Source organism: Rousettus aegyptiacus, unplaced genomic scaffold, assembly GCF_014176215.1.
Source record: "Rousettus aegyptiacus isolate mRouAeg1 unplaced genomic scaffold, mRouAeg1.p scaffold_m13_p_17, whole genome shotgun sequence".
In the NCBI taxonomy this organism is placed as follows: Eukaryota; Metazoa; Chordata; class Mammalia; order Chiroptera; family Pteropodidae; genus Rousettus; species Rousettus aegyptiacus.
The window spans coordinates 44,162,203-44,184,803 of NW_023416292.1; the positions used below are offsets into that span (position 1 = coordinate 44,162,203).

At 38.2% G+C, this 22,601-nt stretch overlaps 1 protein-coding gene and 1 pseudogene across 8 annotated transcripts in view; both read right to left on the reverse strand.

Moving 5' to 3' along the window:
* Positions 1-22,601, reverse strand: part of RIPOR2 (RHO family interacting cell polarization regulator 2) — a 167,976-nt gene that overhangs the window by 94,804 nt on the left and 50,571 nt on the right. The window contains exon 1 of one of the 8 annotated variants that reach the window (XM_016140883.2): positions 48-662. The exons of 6 other annotated variants lie outside the window; for them this stretch is intronic. Coding sequence is in view for 1 of the 2 variants with exons in the window: in XM_016140881.2 (XP_015996367.2) it covers positions 48-108 (61 nt within the window). In the remaining variant the exon portion in view is untranslated. Of the gene's footprint in view, positions 1-47; positions 663-22,601 lie in introns of those variants that run through there. One more of the 8 variants, XM_016140881.2, reaches the window with a different exon arrangement.
* LOC118613009 lies at positions 20,002-20,120 on the reverse strand (annotated as a pseudogene).

Consider the following 22,601-nt stretch of genomic DNA (forward strand, 5'->3'; position numbering starts at 1 on the left):
CGCTCAACAAAGCAGAACAGAATGGCTCCTGCCAGAAACGCGTTTACCTTCACCAAAAGCATCATCTTCTTCATCGACCAAGAGCTCCTTGGGGTCCAGAGACTGCATCTTGGATAGGGCAGTCGGCGTGGGGCAGTGGCAGGGGCTTCCAGCTGCAGCCCGGGCCAGCCCAGAAGCAGCCCCTGCAGTCCCAGCTGCTACACTGTCCCCGGGGCGGTTTCCTTCCCCGGTTGCCTAAGCCCTGGGGAGGGCAGCTTCCGCCTCAGCCCTGAGAAGGCAGCTTCATTCATATGAATAGGCTTCAGGAGTCTTTTGAATTGTGCCTTCCAGGTGGGGTTGTTCTCACCACTGAGAAGGAATTTTTCCGGAAGGGGACTGCAGATCTGGTGGGATCCAAACAGATATCGCTCAAAGGCTGAGTGCAATGAATTCCGTTTTAAAGTTACAACTTTTCATATTTTCTTAAAGAGGAAGGTGGGCTTTTAGCTTTCTTATGAATCTGAACACAGTGGGTCGTGTTGAAAGAGGGAAGATTCACATTTCTCCTATCTTGGTTTTGCTTCAATGACAGTTTTTATCTGAAAGAACAGCAAGCCACTCTGCTAACCCAGGGTCAGCACTGGGAGAGACAGAGCTTTCATTTCACCCAGTCATAGTCACCTTTTTCTGTTAAAACCTCTTGCGTTTGAGGATTAGAAACTTGACAACACTTAAACCAAATTTAATACACATCTAGGCTCTTACTGGCTCAGTTAAATCTATGGCCAATAAATAGACAACTAGTTTGGCTCAAACAACTTCCATTTCACAATATTCGCTCAGTTGGATTCTTTAGACTTCATCACTAAAGGAGAAAGCTGCAAATGTAACTCAACAGGCAGAGGAAGGTGTAGCCACTGAGTTTCTGTGAGTACCTGGGCAGGCATCGCTGTACCCAGCTGCCCCAGGTGTGTTGAGCTCTGCATGACTGTTGAAACTCAAATCTCTGAGTAATGCTGCAGCTTCGTTTGGAGGTTTCCCAGCATTCTCTGTTGTGTTGTAGACCTCGCAGGCAGCCGGGAGCTCGGAAAATGCAAGTGGAGATGGTAGTAGGGAGCTATTGACCTAAGATGTTTACTTCTGGTGACTTTATTTATCGAGTAGGTTTTAAAAAGTATATGTTAATATAGTTTAAACATATTTTCTTTAATTTTTTTTAGAGCAGTTTTAGGTTCACGGCAAAATTCAGTGGAAGGTGCAGAGGTTTCGCATATACCTCCAGCCCCCACACAGGCAGAGCCTCTCCCCGTCAGCAGCATCCCCGTTAGGGTGGCACATCTGTTACAACCCATAAACCTGCATTACACGTCATTATCACCGAGAGTCCATACTTTAACTTAAGGTTCACTCTTGGTGTTGTACATTCTATGTGTTTTGACAACTATATGATGGCACGTATCTACTATTATAGTATCATTAAAAAGTAGTTTTAATGCCCTAAAAATCCCGTACTCTGCCTATTCATCTGCCCCCAAACCCTTGACAATCACTGATCTTATTGTCTCCATAGTTTTGTTTTTTCTAGAATGTCATATAGTTGGAATTATAGAGAACGTAGACTTTTCAGACTAGCACCTTTCACTTAGTAATATGTATTTATGGTTCCAGCATGTCTTTTCATGATTTGATAGCTCATTCCTTTTTAAAGCTGAATAACATTCCACTGTCTGGATGTACACAGTTTATTTATCCATTCTCCTACTGAAGGACATCTGGGTTGCTTCCAAGTTTCGGCAATTACAAATAAAGCTGCCATAAACATCTGTGTGCAATTTTTTGTGTGACATAAGTTTTCAACTCCTTTGGGCCAATACCAAGCAGCACAATCGCTAGGTCGTGTCCTACGAGTATGTTAGGTTTTGCAAGAAACCACCAAACTGTCTTTCAAAGTACGATTTTGCATTCCCACCAGCAATAAAAGAGAGTTCCTGTTGTTCCACATCCTTGCCAGCATTTGGTGTTGTCAGTGTTCTGGATTTTGGACATTCTAATAGGTTTATGGTGGTGTCTCATTGTATTAGCGAGAGCTTTCGAAGAGTCTCCTAGTTCTACTCTCTAAGCTAAGAATCTGTCCTCTCCTCCTATACCTGTACCCTAGAAACTAACTACACCTGCTTCTTCCAGGGGAGAGTATGAAAAAATGAGGCTGGAGAAGTCCAACCATGAGAAAGTACCACCCCAGAGGCATTCCAGTCATTCAGTCATGAAGAGCTACCTGAGCCCCAGCAGTGTCTCTCCTGTGCTGGCCGCTGTGGGGTTCCAGAGAGTGTGTGCAGCCCAGGGCCTGCTGGAATCTCCAGTCGCCCTCAGCCATGGCTGCGACCACCTTTTTAGGGGGCAGAGTTTAGAAACATAGGGTTGTTTGGGGTTGCATGACTGGGAATAATAGTGGTGTTTTAATGTCCTGGTCTCCTCCCTGCAACGCATGGGACAATGGCTCAAGAGGAAGAACTGTTCAGCCCCAAGTGCTAAGAGTGCCCCTCACCTACTTGAGAAATTCTGGAACCTTCCCCTAGATCTCTTTTGCTTCTCTCTTTCTGACTCTCCCCCCATGCACTCAAGTGGTATTTCTGGCCAAAGTTTGCACTGAACTATCTAAATTAAATTCATTAAAATGGGCCTGAATTGTAAGATGGCGCAGCCACTATGGAATACAGTAGAGAGGTTCTTCAGAATTGAAAATAGAACTACCATATTATCCAGCAATCCCACTTCTGTGCATATATCCAAAAGAATTTTTAACAAGATTTTTAATTGATACTTGCAGTGTCTTGTTCATTGCAGCATTATTCACAGTAGTCAAGATGTAGAAGCAATCCAAATGTTCACGAAGGATGAATGAATAAAGAAAAGGTGGTATGTATATACAATGGAATATTATTCGATCTTTAAAAAGAAGGAAATCCTGTCATACGCTATAACATGGGTGAGACTTGAAGACATTGCGCTAAATGAAATAAGCCAATCACAAAAAGACAAATACTGTAGGATTCCCTTTATATCATGTATCTAAAGTAGTCAAATACATAGAAACAGAAAGCGGAATGGTAAAGATAAAAAAGTTCTAGAGATCAGCTGTTCGACAATGTGCATATAGTTAACAATACTGTACGTGTAGACTTAAAAATTGAGAGCTTAAATTTATGTTATGTGTTTTTTATCATATACAAAAAATGGGCCAAATGTAGGAAGTCTAGATGTGGACTGGAGCTGCATATGCTGTGGCTGGGATGAGAGGACGGTGTCGGTTTTAGTCATTACTGCATTCTCACTTATTGTCCTGTGTCCTTAATCTTCACAACCCCATGAGGTGGATGCTATTATCTCATTTTATAGATGAAACAATGGGACTCTGAGGGATTAAATAACTTTTCTGACAGCACATAGCTAGTGAGTAGCAGATTGGACCTAATGCCAGAGCTCAGACCATTGCTTCTCATTGAACCGGTTTATGGAGTGACTGAAGGTCATCTGGGTCACCGCGGTATCCCAGTGGCTCTTGCAGATGTGCACCCTTTTTATTTTCTTCCGTGTCAGAACCACCAGGTTACCATATTAATCCTGAGATCCCCAGCCACTCCACTTCAGCAAGTTAGTATAATCTTTCTAGGACTATTTCCCTATCTTTAAATGGAGAAAACATATATATCTTCTAGTTATGGGTTGAATTGTTGAACTCCCAATTCATATGTTGAAGTCCTAACCCCTAGCACCTCAAAATGTGGCCTTATTTCGAAATAAGGTGATGGCAGATGTAACTGCTTAAGATGAGATCATACTTGGGTAAAGCGTGCCCCTAATCCACTGTGACTTGTACTTATAAATAGGGAAGATTTGGACACATGTAGAATACCATGTGAAGATGAAGACAGAGATCTAAGAGCCAAGGAATGCCAAAGACTGCCAGCAAGCCACCATAAAGAGGAGAGGCCGGAACACATTCCTTTTCACTGCCACAGAAGGAACTGACCCTGCCGACACCTTGGTCTTGGACTTCTAGTCTCTAGAACCGTGAGACAATACATTTCAGTTATGTAAGCCATCTAGTTTTGGAGTACTTTGTCATGGCAGCTCTAGCAAACTAATACACTTTCTCCTCTGGCTTGCTCTGAGGATTAAATAGGATAAGTTAGATAAAGGAATTGGCACAGCACATGGCTCACTGTACATACCAAGTTATAATTATCTAACCTAATCTCTTACAGGCCAGTTGGGCCATTTCTCTGATTGAAGCCTCACTGGGGACAGAGAATGAGCAGTCACCATATTCTGTAAAAAAATCTCAGTAATTCTTAATAAGTCCCTCAGTCTTCTCTTCTCCAACCTAGATATTTTAAAAACACAGCTAACGATCTTAAATGGCAAATCACAAGTGCCACCGAGAATGAACGTTTTAAAAGCAGGGATATAAAACACATGGCCCTTGCTCTCCAAAGTTCACCTCACCTTAGAGAGATAAGGCATATATATGCACAAAGTGTGAGCTAAGAAGGAAAATTAATGAACTACAAGTGAATGCATTAATATGGATAAATTTTAAAAATGTAATATCGACTAAAAATGTGCCCTAAAGTATAAACAATATGATTCTAATTTTATAAATGCCAAAAATAAGCAAAATGAAAAAAAATATAAGCAACAGTTAACACTTACATAGTGCCAGGCATAGTTCTAAGTGCCTTGATTCACTTAATTCTCATAGCAACCCTATGAATGAGATAGGTATAATTATGACCTCCATTTTAGTTTAAGGACGAAGGGGTAAAATGACTCACTCAAGATCATGCATCCAATAAGTGGCAGAGCTGAGATTTGACTTAAGCTTCAGACTCCACATTCAATTACTGTTCACTGTCCCTCATATATGTAAAGCATAAAGGGATCCTGAGCTATTTGCAGCTCCCCCACTGTAGGTATTCCAAGACTTTCCTCACGTGGCTTATCTGTCCTATCAACTTGGGAACTAATACTCACTTTTAAGGTCTTGATGTAAGGGCTACCACCTCATGAAGCCTTTTTGATATCCCCAGGTAGAAATGCTTGCCCTTCTCCCTTGGTGCACTTATTTATTTATGTATTTATATCATTTCTATCCTTCTCAAGGGCAGGGGCCATTTCTTCTTAAACTTTGTATCTCTAGTCACCTAGGATAGTACCAGGAAGAAAGTCCTTAATCAATGTATGTTTTTTAAATGAGTAAGTAATGACTAAATGAATATCTGAAAGCTCTAGCGTGAATTGAATATGAGAGAGCATGAATTCTTAAGAATTAGTCCTAGAATTTATAGGGCTATCTGTTTTCTATAGAATTTGTAGGAAAAAAAACTTTCCTTTATTCTTTCAAAATTTAACTGCAGCCTGCAAATTAAACTGATAAAAGACAAATTAATAGGAGAAAATGTATACAAATTTTATTAACATTTTTATATGCATGGGGGTTTCACAGACAAGAAGTGAAAATCTCAAATAAGTTGTTAGATTCAGGGGCTATATACCATTTTAACAAAAAGTGGTAAATTGTGGGGAAGTGATTAGATGAAGGTGAAGGGAGGTTTGTGTTCCTAAGGGTGGTAAATAGTGGGAAGGTAACCAGGAAGTGTAGGACATATAAATGTTGTTTAATAATATTTGTTAGCCAGCCTCATCTTCTCTAAGTGGTTTTCAGTGATGAAGAATCATTCTCCTCTTCCTGGTATAGGAGAGGGGAACACCTATGCAAAAGGAAACTTATTCCCTGCTTTTAGGCAGAAAAGAAGAGAACAAACAGTTCTCCTATGTTTCTTGTTCCTCAGCTGCCTTCAGCTAAAAATAATCCTAATATCAATGTAGCATATTTTGGGGTAGAGTATGCTGATCCTCTTCAAATCCACACAAGAAAAGATAGACTAAAGCTGGGGAAATTCAGTCCTGGGAGCAAGGCAAGTGAGTGAGGTGATGTTAAGGAGTATAGGCTATCAAGAGTAGTTTTGACTAAGCAGTAAGAAGTGAGTCTGCATCAATGATCAAAGGACCTTGCTTTTCAGTGATGAAGGCAAACAGCTCTGATAATTAGATTTGGGGAAGAGAACAAAAGTAAGGATTAATCAGTAAGAGACAACTATTTTGATCAAAGGCTGATTTGTGACAATCTGGGCTTATTATCAACAGAACTTCAAGATCAAAAACACAGGCACAAAGCAAAGCTTTTGTACTATAAACAGTGGATACCCACTTTGTGCGAAACCAGGTGTGCAAATTTTAGACATGCAAGGCCTAGTCCTTGCTTTGAGAAATCTTATTCACCCATTCCTGTGTTCATCCATTCATTCATTCATCCATCAATCCATCTTTTCATTTGAAAAATAATAAAGAAAGCCTATTATATTTCAGGCGCTGCGGGAAACATTTAAGTAAACATATGAGTGACTGTACATGTGTTGTGTTGAACATACAAAAATCAACACAGTATTATTCTATTGTAGTATGAGAACTTAGGTTATAATAATCAGCTATTTCTTTGTTTGAACATTTCTCCATGGTTTGCTATTTTGAAAAAAAATTACCATCTGTTGGAGCCCTTTGGGGAGGAAGTGGCACTAGTGGGCAAATATCATCATCCAACATGGGCTTTCATTCCACTAGAGGAAGAGCTTCATAATCTCTCTGTACCCACTGCTGGAGAATTTCCCACTCCCTCCAGAAAGTGTTTTTAAATATTTAATTTTTAAATACAAAACTTCAGAGCAGGAGTAAAATATCCAGAAACAGAAAGAAGAACAAAATAAGAGAGAGGAATTGAAACTGTGAGGAGTGGTTGAAACACGGGAAAAAAAAAAAGAAGGTAAAAAACCTTATAGAACCGGAAATAATCATGTCTTTGGGTAACTTTGCCTGTAAAAATGTACATAAAATGTATCTAATCACAAAATGCCATGACCAGGCTGTTGGAACTAAAGGCATGTACTTTTTAATGGTGTTCCTAGTTTCATGTTGCAGAGAGGAAATACCTCTCTCATGGGATGACAGCCTTCTCAGAGATTTTGGAAGTCTTCCTGCTCACCTCCAGTTTTAGAGGTATCTCTTGATTATAGAAGCCTCACTCAGGGTCACTTTAAGTGCTAGGGAAGAATGCAGAACAATATAGTCCTCTTCAATAGGACTAAAGACAACGAGAGGAGCTGCCCAGTGAATGAAACTGCTGTCCATTGTGGAAAGAAGGGAAAAGAGCCCAGCAAAAATAGTCTCTATGGCAAAACTTGCACTGTGTATGGTTTGCAAGGTTTTAGCTTTGGGCTAAGTGTGTGATTGGTAGGAGTGGTTAACCTGCAACTAGTGACTTTTTTCAATGGTGCAAAAGGCATTGGTTCTGGGATTGAATAGAACAAAGTTTCAATCCTGGCTTTGCTACTACCCAGCTCTTTTTAAAAAATTAATTTATTTTAATTCTTTAATGTCACCACACATTTGATCCCCTTTACCCCATCTACCTCTCTCCTCTTCCCTCCCTGCTACCTTCTGGTAACCACTAGTCTATTGTCCACGTCCATGAGTCTCTGTTTGTTTGTCCTGTTCATTTGTTGCTTTTAGGTTTATATCTCACATATAAGTGATATAACATCATTTTCAACTTTTTCTGCCTGGCTTATTTCGCTTAGCATGATTATTTTGAAGTCCATCCATGTTGTCACAAATGGCAATATTTCATCTCTTCCTATGGCGGAGTAATATTCCATCGTATTCATGAACCACAGCTTCTTTATCCAATCATTTATCGTAGGACACTTTGGGTGCTTCCGTGTCCTGGCCACTGTGAATAATGCTGCTATGAACATTGGTGTACAAACATCTTTTCAGATATGAGTTTTTAATTCCTTGGGGTAAATACTCAGTAGAGGGACTACTTATTACTACCCAGCTCTTTGACTGAAGTTATTGAATCTGCTTTGGCATCTATAAAATGGAATAACAGTAACCTGCAGTTCAGCCCTCTCTTCTCAAGCTGCTCCAAATTAAAATATGGTATGTATCAGTACCTTGTGCTGGTGATACAAACACAATTTCAAGATCCAGTCCCTGGCCTATACTCTACGTTCTCAAACAGAAAGTAGTCCCAAAGGCTCTCCAGTATAGAAATCCTGTGACTTCCACTGATAATAACAGTTACTTCCCAGGGTTTTAGTGACATAGACTGAGATGGCAATCCTCCCTTGTGGCCTTATCATCATCTTTAGAATAGTTGCCAGAGAAAACTGTGCAGTGGCCTTCCTTCCCCTTTTTAACCTCAGGATCAATTTTCTGGTGTGAGAGCTATAGAAAGCAAAAAAAGCAATCAGGGAAGAAAACTTTGAGAAGATAGAAAGAAACAGAACTTCATGTCTGTTGAGAGATTTGGGGGAGACTTTAAGTAGAATAACAACACTCCCTCCAAGTCTATGATTCTACACGCAAGACGATATCTCTGTGCACAGAATGGAGGCCAGATGAAAAGGTATAATTTTCTCAACTTTGAAAGCAAGGTGTACCGCTTACTATCTTAAATCTTATTATGGGGGATTGCTCTGTGGTATATAAAGGTATATAAACTGCTGAGTGACAAACTAAGGGATAATATGAAATATTGCTGTTGAAAAAGTAAATGACATTAAAAGATTGGCACTTAACTTGCTGGCAAATCACAGGTTTTCCAATTCTTTCTTTTCAAAGACTTACAAGAGGATCTTATTGAGTTGTTAGTGATAGATCAGTAAGCATAATTTATGTAATTTTTGGCATATTGTTGAGAAAAAGTTCAAAGAATCACCTGGGACATCAGAAAAAAATGATGAAGTAAGGACCTTTAAAGCTCTTTAATAAAAGCAGTAAGAACACTGGAAGAATGTTTTGGGTATCAGCTTTTTTAGAACTTTGGAAATTGAGCAAAGACTTGCTGTAATATAGGATCATTTTATTTAAAAAAATAACACTTAAATTTGCATAAGAATAGTGAGTTTTGTGGCATTTTTTAACTGTCCTATTTCCATCTCCGCCTCCCCAGCTCTGTGGCAGTTTTGAAAACCAAGAGACTGTAAAAGTGAAAACTAGCAGACTGCAGTCATTGGAGTGGTGGGAGGATAAAGTTGGAACTTCTTCAAAGCCCCATTCCCAGAAAATTGATATGGTTTGACCTGTCTGTTGATTCCCTGGAAGACCCCATTTGCAAGATTGTTTTTCTTTAACCTGACTCAGAGTTGCCCACTGTAGGCCTCATTTTCCCTAGGCCTGCTTGTCAAAAGCAGCCAGAGACAACTGGGGAACAATAAAGCAGCATGACGCAGTGGTAAAAATTGGGGACAAACAATAGGTGAACTAAACTCTTAAAAAGAAAAAGCTGGGGAAAGAGACGGCTAAAGGCTACAGGCTCATGCTCTGACATATTCTTGGAAACCAAGAAGGCCGAACATATGTAGGGCTGTTTGCATACCTAGAGCTGTGTACATGCTTAGAAAATTCCTGAGAAGGCCATAAACTCTCAACTCTGGCTGATCTTGAGGCAGAGTTATAAAGTGTTTATCTGAGTGTTGAAGGCATGTCCTAGCTTACACAGAGAACTTCTTGGCAAAGACTAAATTTTACTGGTTCTAAGTATCTAAAGAAATTGCTGTCTAACATCAGCTGACCACTAAGCAACTAAGCAGAGATTTCAGGGGCCATACATGACAAAGAATACAGGCTTTACAGAACTAGTCAGAAAAATCACTAAGCAACAACGAAAACCCAGAAGGTGGGTAGAATCTGATTTCCAGAGTTCCCTTGTAATATTATTGAAATTGTCCAGCTTTCAACAAAAAATTATGAGAAATGCAAAGAAACAAGAAAGCATGGCCCATACACAAAAACAAAGCAAAACAAAACCAGTCAATAGAAACTTTACCCGAAGAATCCCAGATGTTGCACTTACTAGGGCAAAGACTTTAAATCATATATTTAAAATGTTCAAAGAACTAAAGGAAACTAAATATGAGAACAATGTCACAAAAATAGAGAATATCAACAAGACCAAAAGTATCAAAAGCAAATAGAAATCTTGGAGATAAAAGTATAATAGCTGAAATGAAAAATTTCCTAGAGAGTCTCAATATCAGATTTGACCAGGTAGAAAAAAGAATCAGTAAAGTTAAGCAAGGCCAGTTGCAGTTATCCTGATTGAGGAACAGAAGGAAAAAGAATTAAGAAAAATGATTAGAGCTTCAAAGGACTGTGAGGCACCATCAAGCATACCAGTATTTATATATATATAATGAAGAAGGAAAAGCGAGAGAAAAGGTGACCAAAAAAATATTTGAAAAATAATGGCCCAAAACTCACAGATTTGATGAAAAGCATTAATCGATACATCCAAGAAGCTCAATAAATCCTAAATAAGATCAACTCAAAGAAATCCATACCTACACACGTTATAATCAAACTGGCAAAAGCCAAAAACACAGAATCTTAAAGCAGAAACAGAAACGACTCACCATGTACAAGAGATTTTTTAATAAGACGAAAGTGATTTCTCACCAGAAACTTTGGAAGGCAAAAGTCAGAGGATAACATATCTAAAGTCCTGAATGAAAAAATTGTCAATTGAGAATTCTATATTTGGCAAGACTAACCTTTAAGAATGAAGGAGAAATGAGTATATTTCCTTGTATACAAAAGCTGAAGAATTTCATTTATAGTAGACATATAATATAGAACCTGCCTTATAAGAAATGCTAATGAGAGTCTCTCAGGTTAAACTAAAGGACCTGAGGCATTAACTTGAAGCCATAAAGATCATTGGCAAAGGTAATTGCATTGGTAAATATAAAAGATGGTATGAATGTATTTTTTGTTTATAACTTTCCCTCATGTTATTTAAAAGACAACTGCATAAAACAATAATTACAAATCTGTGTCGATGGGCATGCTACATATAAAAATTTAATTTGTATGACTGTAATGGCAGAAAGAATAAGGAACTGAGTATACAAGATGAAAGTTTTTATATACTATTGAAATTAAGGTGGTTTTAATTCAAATTAGACTGTTACAAATTAAGATGTTCATTATAAGTCCCAGAACATTAAGTAAGAAAATAAATAAAAAAAATACAGTAAAAGAAGCGATAAGGAAATTAAAATTGTACACTAGAGAACATCTATTTAACACAAAAAAATTGGGTAACACTGCTATAACAAAATTCCCTTTATTAACATTTATTTATGCGAACTTGGCTTCTTAGTGCTTATACCTATAGAAAAAAAGACATGAGAATATATAGCTAAATTCTTTTTCACTATGGCAAAAGTAATATTCATTCATGGATAAATGACCTGACTGAAAAAAGTCAACTTTGTCCATCTCATTAAGAGATAGATACATTTCCAATCGAATTTTTATTTTATGTTGGAAGATGGTAATTATCAATAATAGGTTTATGTTGTTTTGATCAATTGCATATCAATAAGTGTAATGATAAGTCTATCCAGACAAAAATTTTAATACGTAAAACCATTTAGTCATGAGAAAATTATACATATATGTACACACATATACTTTTTCTAACAATAAAATGTGATAGAATGATCAAAAAAGACTTTCAAGTATGAAAATACATTATATTATAATAAGGGAAATTGTCCCAAACTTGGTCTGAAATACATCTTTGTGGTGTGGTGGGATTAGCAGCACCTTTGGGAATGTATCTAGCCCAATAAAAGGTACTGTCAATTTTCTGACAGATTTTAACAAGATAATACTCCTTCTGGAATATCAAACTTATAGTCTTACACCAAACTTATAGTCTTACACTGAGCCTAATGATCTTAAAATAAGAAATTCTTTTTAAAAAAATGTCTGATATATTCATGATTATCTAAATATCTTTTTCCTTCCAATTAAATGTCTCTATCAATAGAGAATAGTTATGATAATTCAAGAATTTTTCTGTGGTGACCAAATGAAATTTAACTTTGACAATTTATCTGAGAAGCTGCCTGAACAGTTAAGATAAAATTCTGTTGGGTAAGATGGGATGGAAATATAAAATCAACAAGAAAAAGCAATGATATAAAACATTTCAAATCTCAAAGGGCATGTTCAAGTATGTTTTTTACATGGACAATGGAAATATGTATGGTGATATATATTAGGGCAGACCCCACGTTAGGCAGAGCAGACTGCTGTAGGCCCTGTCGGCCAGGAACTATGATCAGGAGTACCTGGGAAGCACATGGATCTGGGGACCCATGCCATCTGGGCATCACAGAGAGAAAGCCAGTAGTGCCATCCCTTTTCATGTACTAGCTTTGTGGGTTGTGACCCATTTCTTTCCAAGTTCTTCTTAGTCTCAGAATTTCTTCTAGGGAAGATCAATGAAATTAAGAATTTTAAATTTGGGACTTATGTTCTGATTTTGGCCAAATGTTTTTAAAAACTATTCCCAGCATGGCCTTTCTTTAACATATATCTTTTGGTGACCTCTGATTATACAGGGGACAGAAAAACAATTTGGGAGAAAGAGGTCTTTCAAAGACTACATTCAAAAAAGGAAAGAAAGAAGGAAGACAGGAAGGAAAGGAGAGAGAAGGAGGGAGGGAGGAAGAAGAGGGGAAAGAAAGAAAAGCATGAGGGAAGGGCAGAATATTTCTCTTTTGGAAGGAAAACACTTCTAGATTGCATCTTTTTTTGAAAGGTTCTGTAGAAGGATATACAGAGATACTCCATGATTTGAAATTTCAGCCCTCTTGGAAATTTAAAAATTCGGTTCTGGGTGCTATCTGAATGCTGCCAGGCAGAAGTGGGCGCTAGATAAGCCCTTAACACCTTAAACTCTCATTCCCAGTTCCTGGTTCACTTTAGATAAGCTTCACACCTGTTTTACCATGTGCCCAGCAGGACCTAAATGGATTTGAGTCCAATTTTGATGAATAAAGTGAATTATAGACTAAGAAATCACCATTCTTTCTTTGTTTCTTGGCAGGTTGGATCCTGAAGATTGCTTCCTTCTTTAATGTTTTGTTCTGAAGTGTAAATAACAATAAAGAAGATCAGTGAAGACTAAAGCCTGGAGAAAAGAAAAGATAATGCTATGTGTCCAGTGTACTGACTTAGGGCACTGTCCTGCCTGGGAGGGACTAAGGGCTTATAGTTTCCTGATTCTGGCTTTCCAATGTTCCCAGTTTATCAACTTGACAGTGGTTTTAAGCTTTTACCTTCAAAGAACTGGAATAGCAAAAGCTGCTTCCATCCTTGAAAATGGTGTGGCCGACAGATCACCAAGGTAGAGAAGGAGGGTGACTCAACTCTGCTCTGATGCTTTACACTTCAGTGAGGAACCTTGGACTTCAGCAGAAAAAGGGGGCTACCCTTTCTTCTCTTCCTTTTAACTAAAAGAAAAAGCTAGTGAAGGAGAAGAGGGGAGGGGTGGAGGAGGGAAGGGAGAAAGAAAGGAAGGAAAGGGAAGAGAAGAAAAGAAGGAAAGAAAAGGAAAATAAAAAAGGTGTTGCCTTGATTCTAAACACAATTTGAGATAACCTAGGAGCGATGAGGTGATGAGAGTTCCTCTTTGTCTCTCTGCAATCATTGCACATGGGAATTTGTAGTTATTAATCAATCTGAATATTTAAAAATAATTTCCCCCTTTAAGTGTGAGCTGTGTTGCCCATGGAGAAACTTTGTTATTGCCAATATATCATTCGTTTGAGGCACCAGGCTCCTCTCCCCTCTTTTCTCCATCATGCTCTCTCTGGTCCCTGTTCTCCGATTTCCCTCCAGCAAACAGGTGTAAAAACAATCTGTGGTTTGTTTCATCTCTGCACAGCCATGTCAGTCTCTTCTACTTACCTCTTCAAAACAGAATCTTTTTTTTTTTTCCTAGAACTATATCTGATGTGATAACAGACTGAAAAGTGCCACCCATCCTCTCCGAGACCACAAACAGAGCTGAAGCAGAACCAGACTTGTAAACAAGGGCGTGGACCCAAGAATGTGCTGGGCCAAGGAGGAGGTAGAATTCAAGAAAGAAAACACACTGTAACTTCAAGTGGGAGGTAAGCAGAAAGCAGCCAGCCCCCTTCCCCCAAAAGGAATCAAAATATAAAACTCAAACCTCATTAAACTATCATGAGGTTGAAGGTTTTAAAAGTCATTTGTATTGCAGATTTTAGAGACTTTTTCCATTACCCTGAGGGACCCAAGAGTTATAAACTCCAATCCTTCGAAGTCTGACATGAAAGTACAGGGTAGAGAAGGTGCAGGGGAAAACGTGGGGAAGTATGAGATACGTCTCTCAGTCTCTGCCATGGAAGGGTCTCAGTGCTTCTCGGGATACCCTGACAATCGGGTTTGGGGAAATGTTTTAGTTGGGCCAGCTTTCTGTGGGTTCTCAGTTTCACCAGCAAATAAGCAAGCACATTTGGAGAAACTGAGTCGGGGTAAATTATGGTGAGAGGGTTGTCATGGACTTGGCAGAAGCCAAAAGTGGTATAAATCTCAACTTCCCTTCTTCTAATGTCATGGAAACCCACGGTGGTGATGGGGCAGGAGCTCACTAACCCCACCCCCACCCCCAAGAGAAAGAGAGGCCCCAGAGATCAGAAACTGCTCAGCAAGAGTTCAGGAGGCCAGTACTCCTTTTCTCGGGAAAGGCCCATGGGACACCAGACCAGCCAGCCCTGGAAGGAGTAGCCTCTGGAGAAATATGAGAATGACAGGTGAATTATGTTCTTAGAAAATTTCATCCATGTTTTAACTAAGTACAAAAAAAGGGGAGGTGTTGAGTATTTACGTGTGCGGGTGGGGTGGGGTGGGGTGGGGAAGGGGTAGTTTTACTTATTCACTCCTCAACATAGGTATGACCTCATGCACACAACTGCAAATGCAAGCAGCTGTCTGTGGCACCCACGTGGTTCTGTTGTCATTTATAGAATGGTATAAAAATCTGAGTGCTAGTATGGGGCAGGGTGCTGTGCAGAGCACTGAATGTTCCAGGAATAGCATCTAGTAGTGTTTCTTTCACCAGGTGGGATCTAGTAAAAGCTTTATGCAAAAATAACAAGCTATTAGTGATTATAAATATTATCTGATTAAAATAATTTTGTTACATTCCTGGTTGGACCAGGTAAGTCTATGAAGGGAAAAAGTTGATAATGCTTGTTTTCAAAGCAAGGATCTTCTTCTTTCCTCCCTCCCTCTTCACCAATAATCCTTTCCTTGCTCTCAGGAAAATTTGGAACCTATGTTAGCCCTTGTGTACCCCTATGATCTCATGGTTTCCTTTGTGATGACATTAATACCAATAAAGGTACATTTTGTCTAAAAAAATTGAGACGTGTGTGTCGTTCATTCTTCTGAGTTTTTAATGAGGCAAGAAAGGGAGTTCAGCGTGACTGTCTTCACTTTATTGATGAAGAGATTAAGGACAAAGTAGGTAAACAGGCAGTAGGGCAGAGGTGAGCAAGTTGCCAGAGCAAACTGAAATGCTTTCTAAGAGTGAGTAATTCAAGATTGTGGAAACCCATGCCAGGGAAGTTCTTACAGGAATGGCTGACCAACTCCATTTAAATAAATATTTATATTTATGTAAAAAAAAAAAAAAGCCCCAAGTGCACATATCTGAGAGGCAAAGGGAACAGGTTGGTAAGTAGGGTTTGCTGCATGGAAACCTTTTCTTTTCTGCGCTGACCTCTGCAGTCTCCTAGACCACAGCTCAGACATTAGACTTGAGACTGCGGGATCCAGGTTAAGTTTATTGGTTTTTAAGTCAGTCTGTTTTGCTAGACATTTTCTCATGTAAGTTAACCAGCTAACCCATGAGTTTTGCAGTTGAATAGATGTATTTCTATGAAGTTCTCTGCCAACTACTAGAGTAGAGGTCTTCCAATTTTATTGACAAAGATATGACTTCCAGATAGGAATTCCGAAAAGTAATAAATATTTCTCCACCACTTTGTCCCAGGCTTCTGCCCTTATAGTTATTTTCCTACTTCTTCTCCTCTTTTTGATGCACTAAAAGAAAACTATATAAAAGATTCTTAATAGATACATTAAAAATTGGTATAAGAGAAATTTCATGGTAGGGAACATTATGAAGGTTTGACAAAAAAAAAAGTTCATAAGTTGCTTCTTCCATTTCCCGGATAAGGCTTTCATTGGTCCCCAGTTCACAGAATACTGAGCTTTAGTGGTAATATTTAGTTCCCTTTTCTTCCTACTCACTGGGATAAGATGGCATATGGGAACGGAACTAGTGGTTAAAGATAACTTTGCCACAAAAGGGCTCCACCCCTGCTTACCTTCCGCTAGATCTAGTAGTAAATATGTAGTGAATGGTGAACGCGGGGCGTCCTGTGGTCTGCAGCGTGCATTGCCACACCACTGTCTCAAGTGGAATGAACAAAATACAAAATGTACACCCCTTTTGAAATGTGATGAAGCAACAAAGAATTCAGAAACAGGATGACAACATTTTCTGTACTATATTGCACTCTTTTGCACAATGTGTGAGAAACCTACAAAAAAGGAAACAGAACAATTGAGGTTGCTGGCCGGGCAGGCTGCAAGGTGAAGGGCAGAATATTAAATAATCCACCTAGCCAACATCCTGTCAGGGCTGTTATTTCTGTCTTCGAGCCTCTAAACTCTCCACTCTTCCATTGTTCTTTCCATCCGTCCATCCATCCATTGAACATTTATTGGGCACCCTGGCCTTCTAGTTGCTAGGAGTATAGACTGTGAGTGGTATGCTGACAGTCAGTCAGTGGGGGTGCTGATATGCCAAGTGTGTTGATTTCATAGTGCAGTTCTCCTGCCCTGGCTGATTTCAAGTTACTAACATGACATCACTGAACACAAAATTGGAAAGAGATACCTTTGAGTAGCACACCAATATACAATGTGTCCATCATACAGATACAATAGATGCAAACGACCTCACGTGCACAGGTAATAATTAAATGTAGTAATTAGGAAGTGATAAATTTTAAATATTAAGTTCGTTAGCAATATAATTTATTTAATTGTACATTTATATAATTTAATTTTAAGTTATGGGTGTTTTAACAATCAGCTACAACACTTCTGAAAATTTACTAATTGGCCCTTGTGAGCAGATATGAGTTAGCTCCAGTACACACTGGACAGAGCCACATAATGTATGCTGTCTGCTTTATGAAAGTTTTTATCTAGAAAAGAAGATATATACATGTGTAAATAAGTAGACATTGTGTAGTGGCTATTATGTGGATAATCTCCATTTTTTAGATGAAGAAACTGAGGCCCAGGGAAGGTGAGTAACCTGTTCAAAGTTACTTAACAGTAAGTGGTAGAATTGGGGCGCAGACCTGGGCAGCCTGCCTCCACACACTGGGTGCTTCACGGCTCATCTCAAGAGCTCTCAACTTACTGAGGACGTCTTCCTGTGGCGATAAATATCACTCTCTGCGCCATGCTTACAGAGTTCTCCCGCACCCAGAGTTAGACAAATATTGAGTTTTGTTTTCTTGTGGTTCTTTTAAGATTTTCTTTTTCAATTAATAGTTGCATGTGGAATTACTTTTATGCCGTGAGCAGATTCTCACTTTAGCTTTTCCCAAATGGTTAACCAGTGATCTAAGCTGTATTTATTGAATAACTGCTACCATTGTTTTGTCTTCTATTTTTCTCTTACCTTCTGTAGAAAACTCGTTTCATTTAGTGTCCACCATCTCTGCTGGATTTTGAAAATATGTGATAACTTTGAGTCATTTGCGCATTTATTTGATTAATTGATGTGCATGTTCATTCAACACCATTTATAGAGGATGCGACTGTGAATAACATTTAAAAAAATCTTTTGGAGCTTACAGTGTAGAGATGTATAAAACACTTTATTTTATTTTTAAAAAGAAAAACCCTTATATAGCACTTATCATGTTCTAGGCACTGTTCTTTGTAATTTATGAATATTATTTCATTAAATCCTCACAGCAAGCCTATAAAGTAGGTATTATTTTTATCTCCATTTTTCATATGGAGAAATGAAGCATGGAGAGGTTAAGTAATTTGCCAAAAGTCACTCAGCTAGTAAGTGGGGAGTTGGGGAAAGTTAATAGGCAATTCCAATTGAATGCAATAAATGTCATTGATCATAGGAGAAATACAGTGTTCTGTGGAAGCTCTTAGCAAGGACACTTGATGGGACCACAGGATTGAGAAAGTGGTTTGGAGGGAGTGATGTCCTGAGGATTACTAAAAAACCAGAAAGAGTAGGCTGAACATAGACATGGTGGGAACCGTGAGTGGGAGTGGGGAGCAGGAGTGGAAAAGTGTACGCTAGGGAAAGCAGTAGTACAAAGGCCTAGAAAAGAGAGAAAGAGAAGTTAGGTACTAGAAGCAGAAAGAAATGAAATGTGGTTGGCACAGAGGGTGGGAGGTGAAAGCCCTAGATTTGAAAGGGTCAACAGAAGCCCATCATCTTATGAGCCACATTAAGAAATGTTGACTGTAGTTTAAATACAAGAGGAGACATTGGAAGGTTTTAAGTACAACACAGGTTACTCTAGCTGCTGAGTGGAGGATGGATATCAAAGGGACACGTATGTGGGCAGAGCAAACTGCCAGAGGGGCTCTCACAGTGAGCTAGGTGAGAAATGATGTTGCCGTTAGAGCAGTAGAAATGGGATGGAGAGACACAGGTGGGTTCAGGTGTTCCTTTGAAGGAGGATGTTTGGACAGAAGGTGAAAAGAAGGTGAGTCACTGATGATGGCCTGGCTCTTGGCTTAACTAATACTTCTCCTGTATTACCATCTATGGCTTTGATAAAAATGTGGGTAATAAATAGACTAGACTTGATATGCAGAAGAGAAAAGGTAACTAGCATATGATCTAATCATAACATTCTTATGACTTCTTCCTTCCCCACTCATGAAACTTTCATGAGGGAGGTCTGCAACGTTTATCAATATAGCAAGTGCTAAGAGTATTATCTCTGGTAGTGGGATTAGGCACAATTTAAAAATTTTTTTTTTTGGTAATTTACTGAGATATTTTATTTCCTATAAAATTCATTCATTTAAAATAGTTTAGTGGATTTTAGTATATTCAGAGTTGTGCAACCATTACCACAATCTAATTTTGGAACATACTCAATACTTCAAAAAGAAACCCTTTACTCATTAGTAGTCACTCCCTTTTCTAATTTCTCCATCACACCCCAGCCCCGGGCAGCCATGAATCAACTTTCTGTCTCTAGATTTGTCTCTTCCGGACATTTCATATAAATAACATCAAATAACATGCAGTCTTTTGTGGCTTGCTTCTTTCGCTCATATTTTCAGGGCCCATCATTAAAGCATGTAACCATATGTCATTCCTTTTAATGGTTGAATAATATTTCATTGAATGAGTATACCATATTTTGTTTATTCATTTATCTGTTAACAGAATTTGGGTGTACCTTCTGGCTACTGTGAATAATGCAGCCATGAGCACACATGTACAAGTGTTTGTGTGGACGTTGTGTTTTCCGAAGCTGCTGCACCATTTTATGCTTCCACCAGCAAGGGTTTCAATGTCTCTACATCCTGTTAACACTTGCTTTTGTCTGTCTTTTTCACTTAAGCCATCCTAGTGGGTAAAATGATATCTCCTTGTACTTTTGGTTTTCTTTTCTCTAATGATTAATGATATTGAGCACTTTTTCATGTGCTTATTGGCCATTTGTATATCTTTTTTTTTGGCTAAATGTCTATACAAATACTATGCCCATTTAAAATTTGGGTTATTTATCTTTTTACGATTTCTTTATATATTATGAATAGCAGCCCCTTATCAGATATGTGATTTGCAAATATTTTCTCCCGTTCTGTGGATTATATTTTCTTAAATATGTCCTTTGATACACAACACTAATTTTTTTTTTTAGACGAGGCAACTCTTGGTTCACCTCACAGATTGCAAGGACCTTGTCAGTTTACAATCCCTTATTTTTAAATTTTTTTTGCCTATAGCACTTGGTCTTCCTATGTGGTCTCCCATCCAAGTACTAACCAGGCCTAATCCTGCTTAGCGTCTAAGATCAGATGGGATCGGGCTTATTCAGGGTAGTATGGCCGTAGACTAATACAGAAAGTTTTTATGAAATTCTATCTATCTATCTATCTATCTATCTATCTATCTATCTATCTATCTATCATCTATCTATCATCTATTGTTACTTGTGCTTTATAGAAATCATTGTTTAACCCAATATAATGAAATATACTCCTATGCCTTTTGTTAGGAATTTTATAGTTTCAGCTCTCATATCTAGGTTATGATCCATTTTGAGTTAATTTTTACATGTGGTGTAAGGATGAGGTCCAAATTCATTCTTTTGCTTGTGGATAGCCAGTTTTCCTAGCACTATTTGTTGAAAAATTTCCCTATTGAATTATCTTGGCATGAATAAGTTAAATTTTGTTCTTTACACTTTCCTTCCTCCCCAAAAAATTCTAGAAAGAAAGAAAGAAAGAAAGAAAGAAAGAAAGAAAGCTCAAACTCACATTTATTAGAAAGAGTATATGCATCAAAGTTTCCAGTTGAGCTGGATTTAGATGGTTATCTTTTTTGACACCAGCTCAAACCATCCCTTTATCTTCTGCTCAGTGTTAAAATAGCCAGGCTCCTCTTAATTTCCACTGTTTTAGAGTTTATGACAGCAGAACCATTTGGTGAGTTTTAGCTATCTAGGTAAAGTAAAAGCCCTTTAAGTCTACCACCATGCCACCCTGAACATCCTGATCCCATCTGATCTTGCAAGCTAAGTAGGGTGGAAGCTAAGCAGGGTCAGGCTTGGTTAGTATTTGGATGGGAGTCCACCTAGGAAGACCAAGTGCTGTAGGTGTAAAAAAAATAAAAACGAAAATAAAGCCCCTTAAAAATAGCTATCAATTTCCTCAAGGACTTCATGTGTTAGATAGGTGGGTGAGGTTACTCTTGTGCTGGGGCGGGAAATACACATAATTTAGCTACATGTGTTATTTGATCATAATGCCAATTTTCAACATCTTTTAAAGGTTTATGAAGAAGCACATATGTTTGATATTACACATTTGCCAAATGATACTTTAAAAATACTTAAATCCTTCTGATAATGTTGTTGGTGGAATTGCCGACTGCATCAATCTTTTCTGATAGTACTGTGGTGGCATGTAACATACTGTTAATAGTTTCATCCAGTGATATTTTTAGGAAAATAACCTAAGGAAGTAATCTAAGAGGAGAAAAAAATACATACAAAGATGAGTTATTTATAACAGGCAAAAATGAAAAAATATCACATGCTTAAGGACCAGGAGATAGATAAACAAACTACATTTTACAGTGAAATGTTATAGAACTCTAAATAATAACTATGGTTATTGTAGTGTGGTATAGTAATATGTACAAATTCATAGACTAAATAATGTTGAAGTAAGCAAAACAGAATTTGCATAGATGCCTTAATGGAAAATGGTCTAAGGATGAATGTATGCTGAGAAACTAAAAATTAATTTAGCATAATATTAATATCCATTAGATCTATTTCTGAAGCAAAAAAAAAAGAAAGCTGCTTAGAAGTAAAAGGGAAGTTAAAATAAACCCTTTCTGAAAGCCTAAATAATCACCTTCATATTTCTTCAACACATTTCCTTTTTAAGTTATTTCCTGATTCATTGAATCCTTATTTTAATATCTAGAAAAAAAGAATAAACACTTGGAAGGAAGAAATTAAAGATTTCTCAGAATTTAGCTACTAAATCTATTATTCCTGAGAAGTGTAAGAAGTGCCTTAAAAAAGCATTATTTCTCCGATGCTTAATGAGTTACACTGAGAATGAGTCTGCATATAATTTGCAGGGAGAAAGAGTGAACTTTTGGTTTTGGGTATAGGTGGGGGTGTATTAATTTCCTGGGGCTGCTATAACAAAGTACCACAAACTGAGTGGCTTAAAACAACAGATGTTTATGCTTTCACAGTTCTGAGGCTAGAAGTCTGAAATCAAGGCGTTGAGAGGACTCTGAAGGAGAATCTATTCCATGCTTCTTTCTAGCTTCTGGTGACTGCCACCAATCCTTGACATTCCTTGCCTTGTAGACACATCTTTTCAATCTTTGCCTCTGTCTTCACATGTCATTCTCCCTGTGTCTTTGTGTCTTTTTATGAGGATACCAGTCGTATTAGATTACAGGCCTACCCTACCCCGGTATGATCTCATTTTAATTTAACTAGTCACATTTATAATAACCTTATTTCCAAATATAGTCATACTCTTAGGTACTGCATGTTCAGGTATATATATAATTTTTTTTTTAGGGGGACATAATTCAACCCATGACATGTGGCCTTGGAGTTAATTTAATTAGTGTACTGCTTCGATTCATTCCAGAATTTTCTCTGAGTAAAATCTAGGCTGCCCATGACAGGTCCTAGGAGGATCCACCAGGAAATGTGGTTGGAAGTGGAGGAGTGGTCTCATGAAAGTGGGATGGATTGCTGTAATGGACTGCTGACCTTTTCCCCTCCGAGGGTGGGCTCACTTCTGGTTGATCGTGGTTAAGCCCAATGGGTGAAGACAGA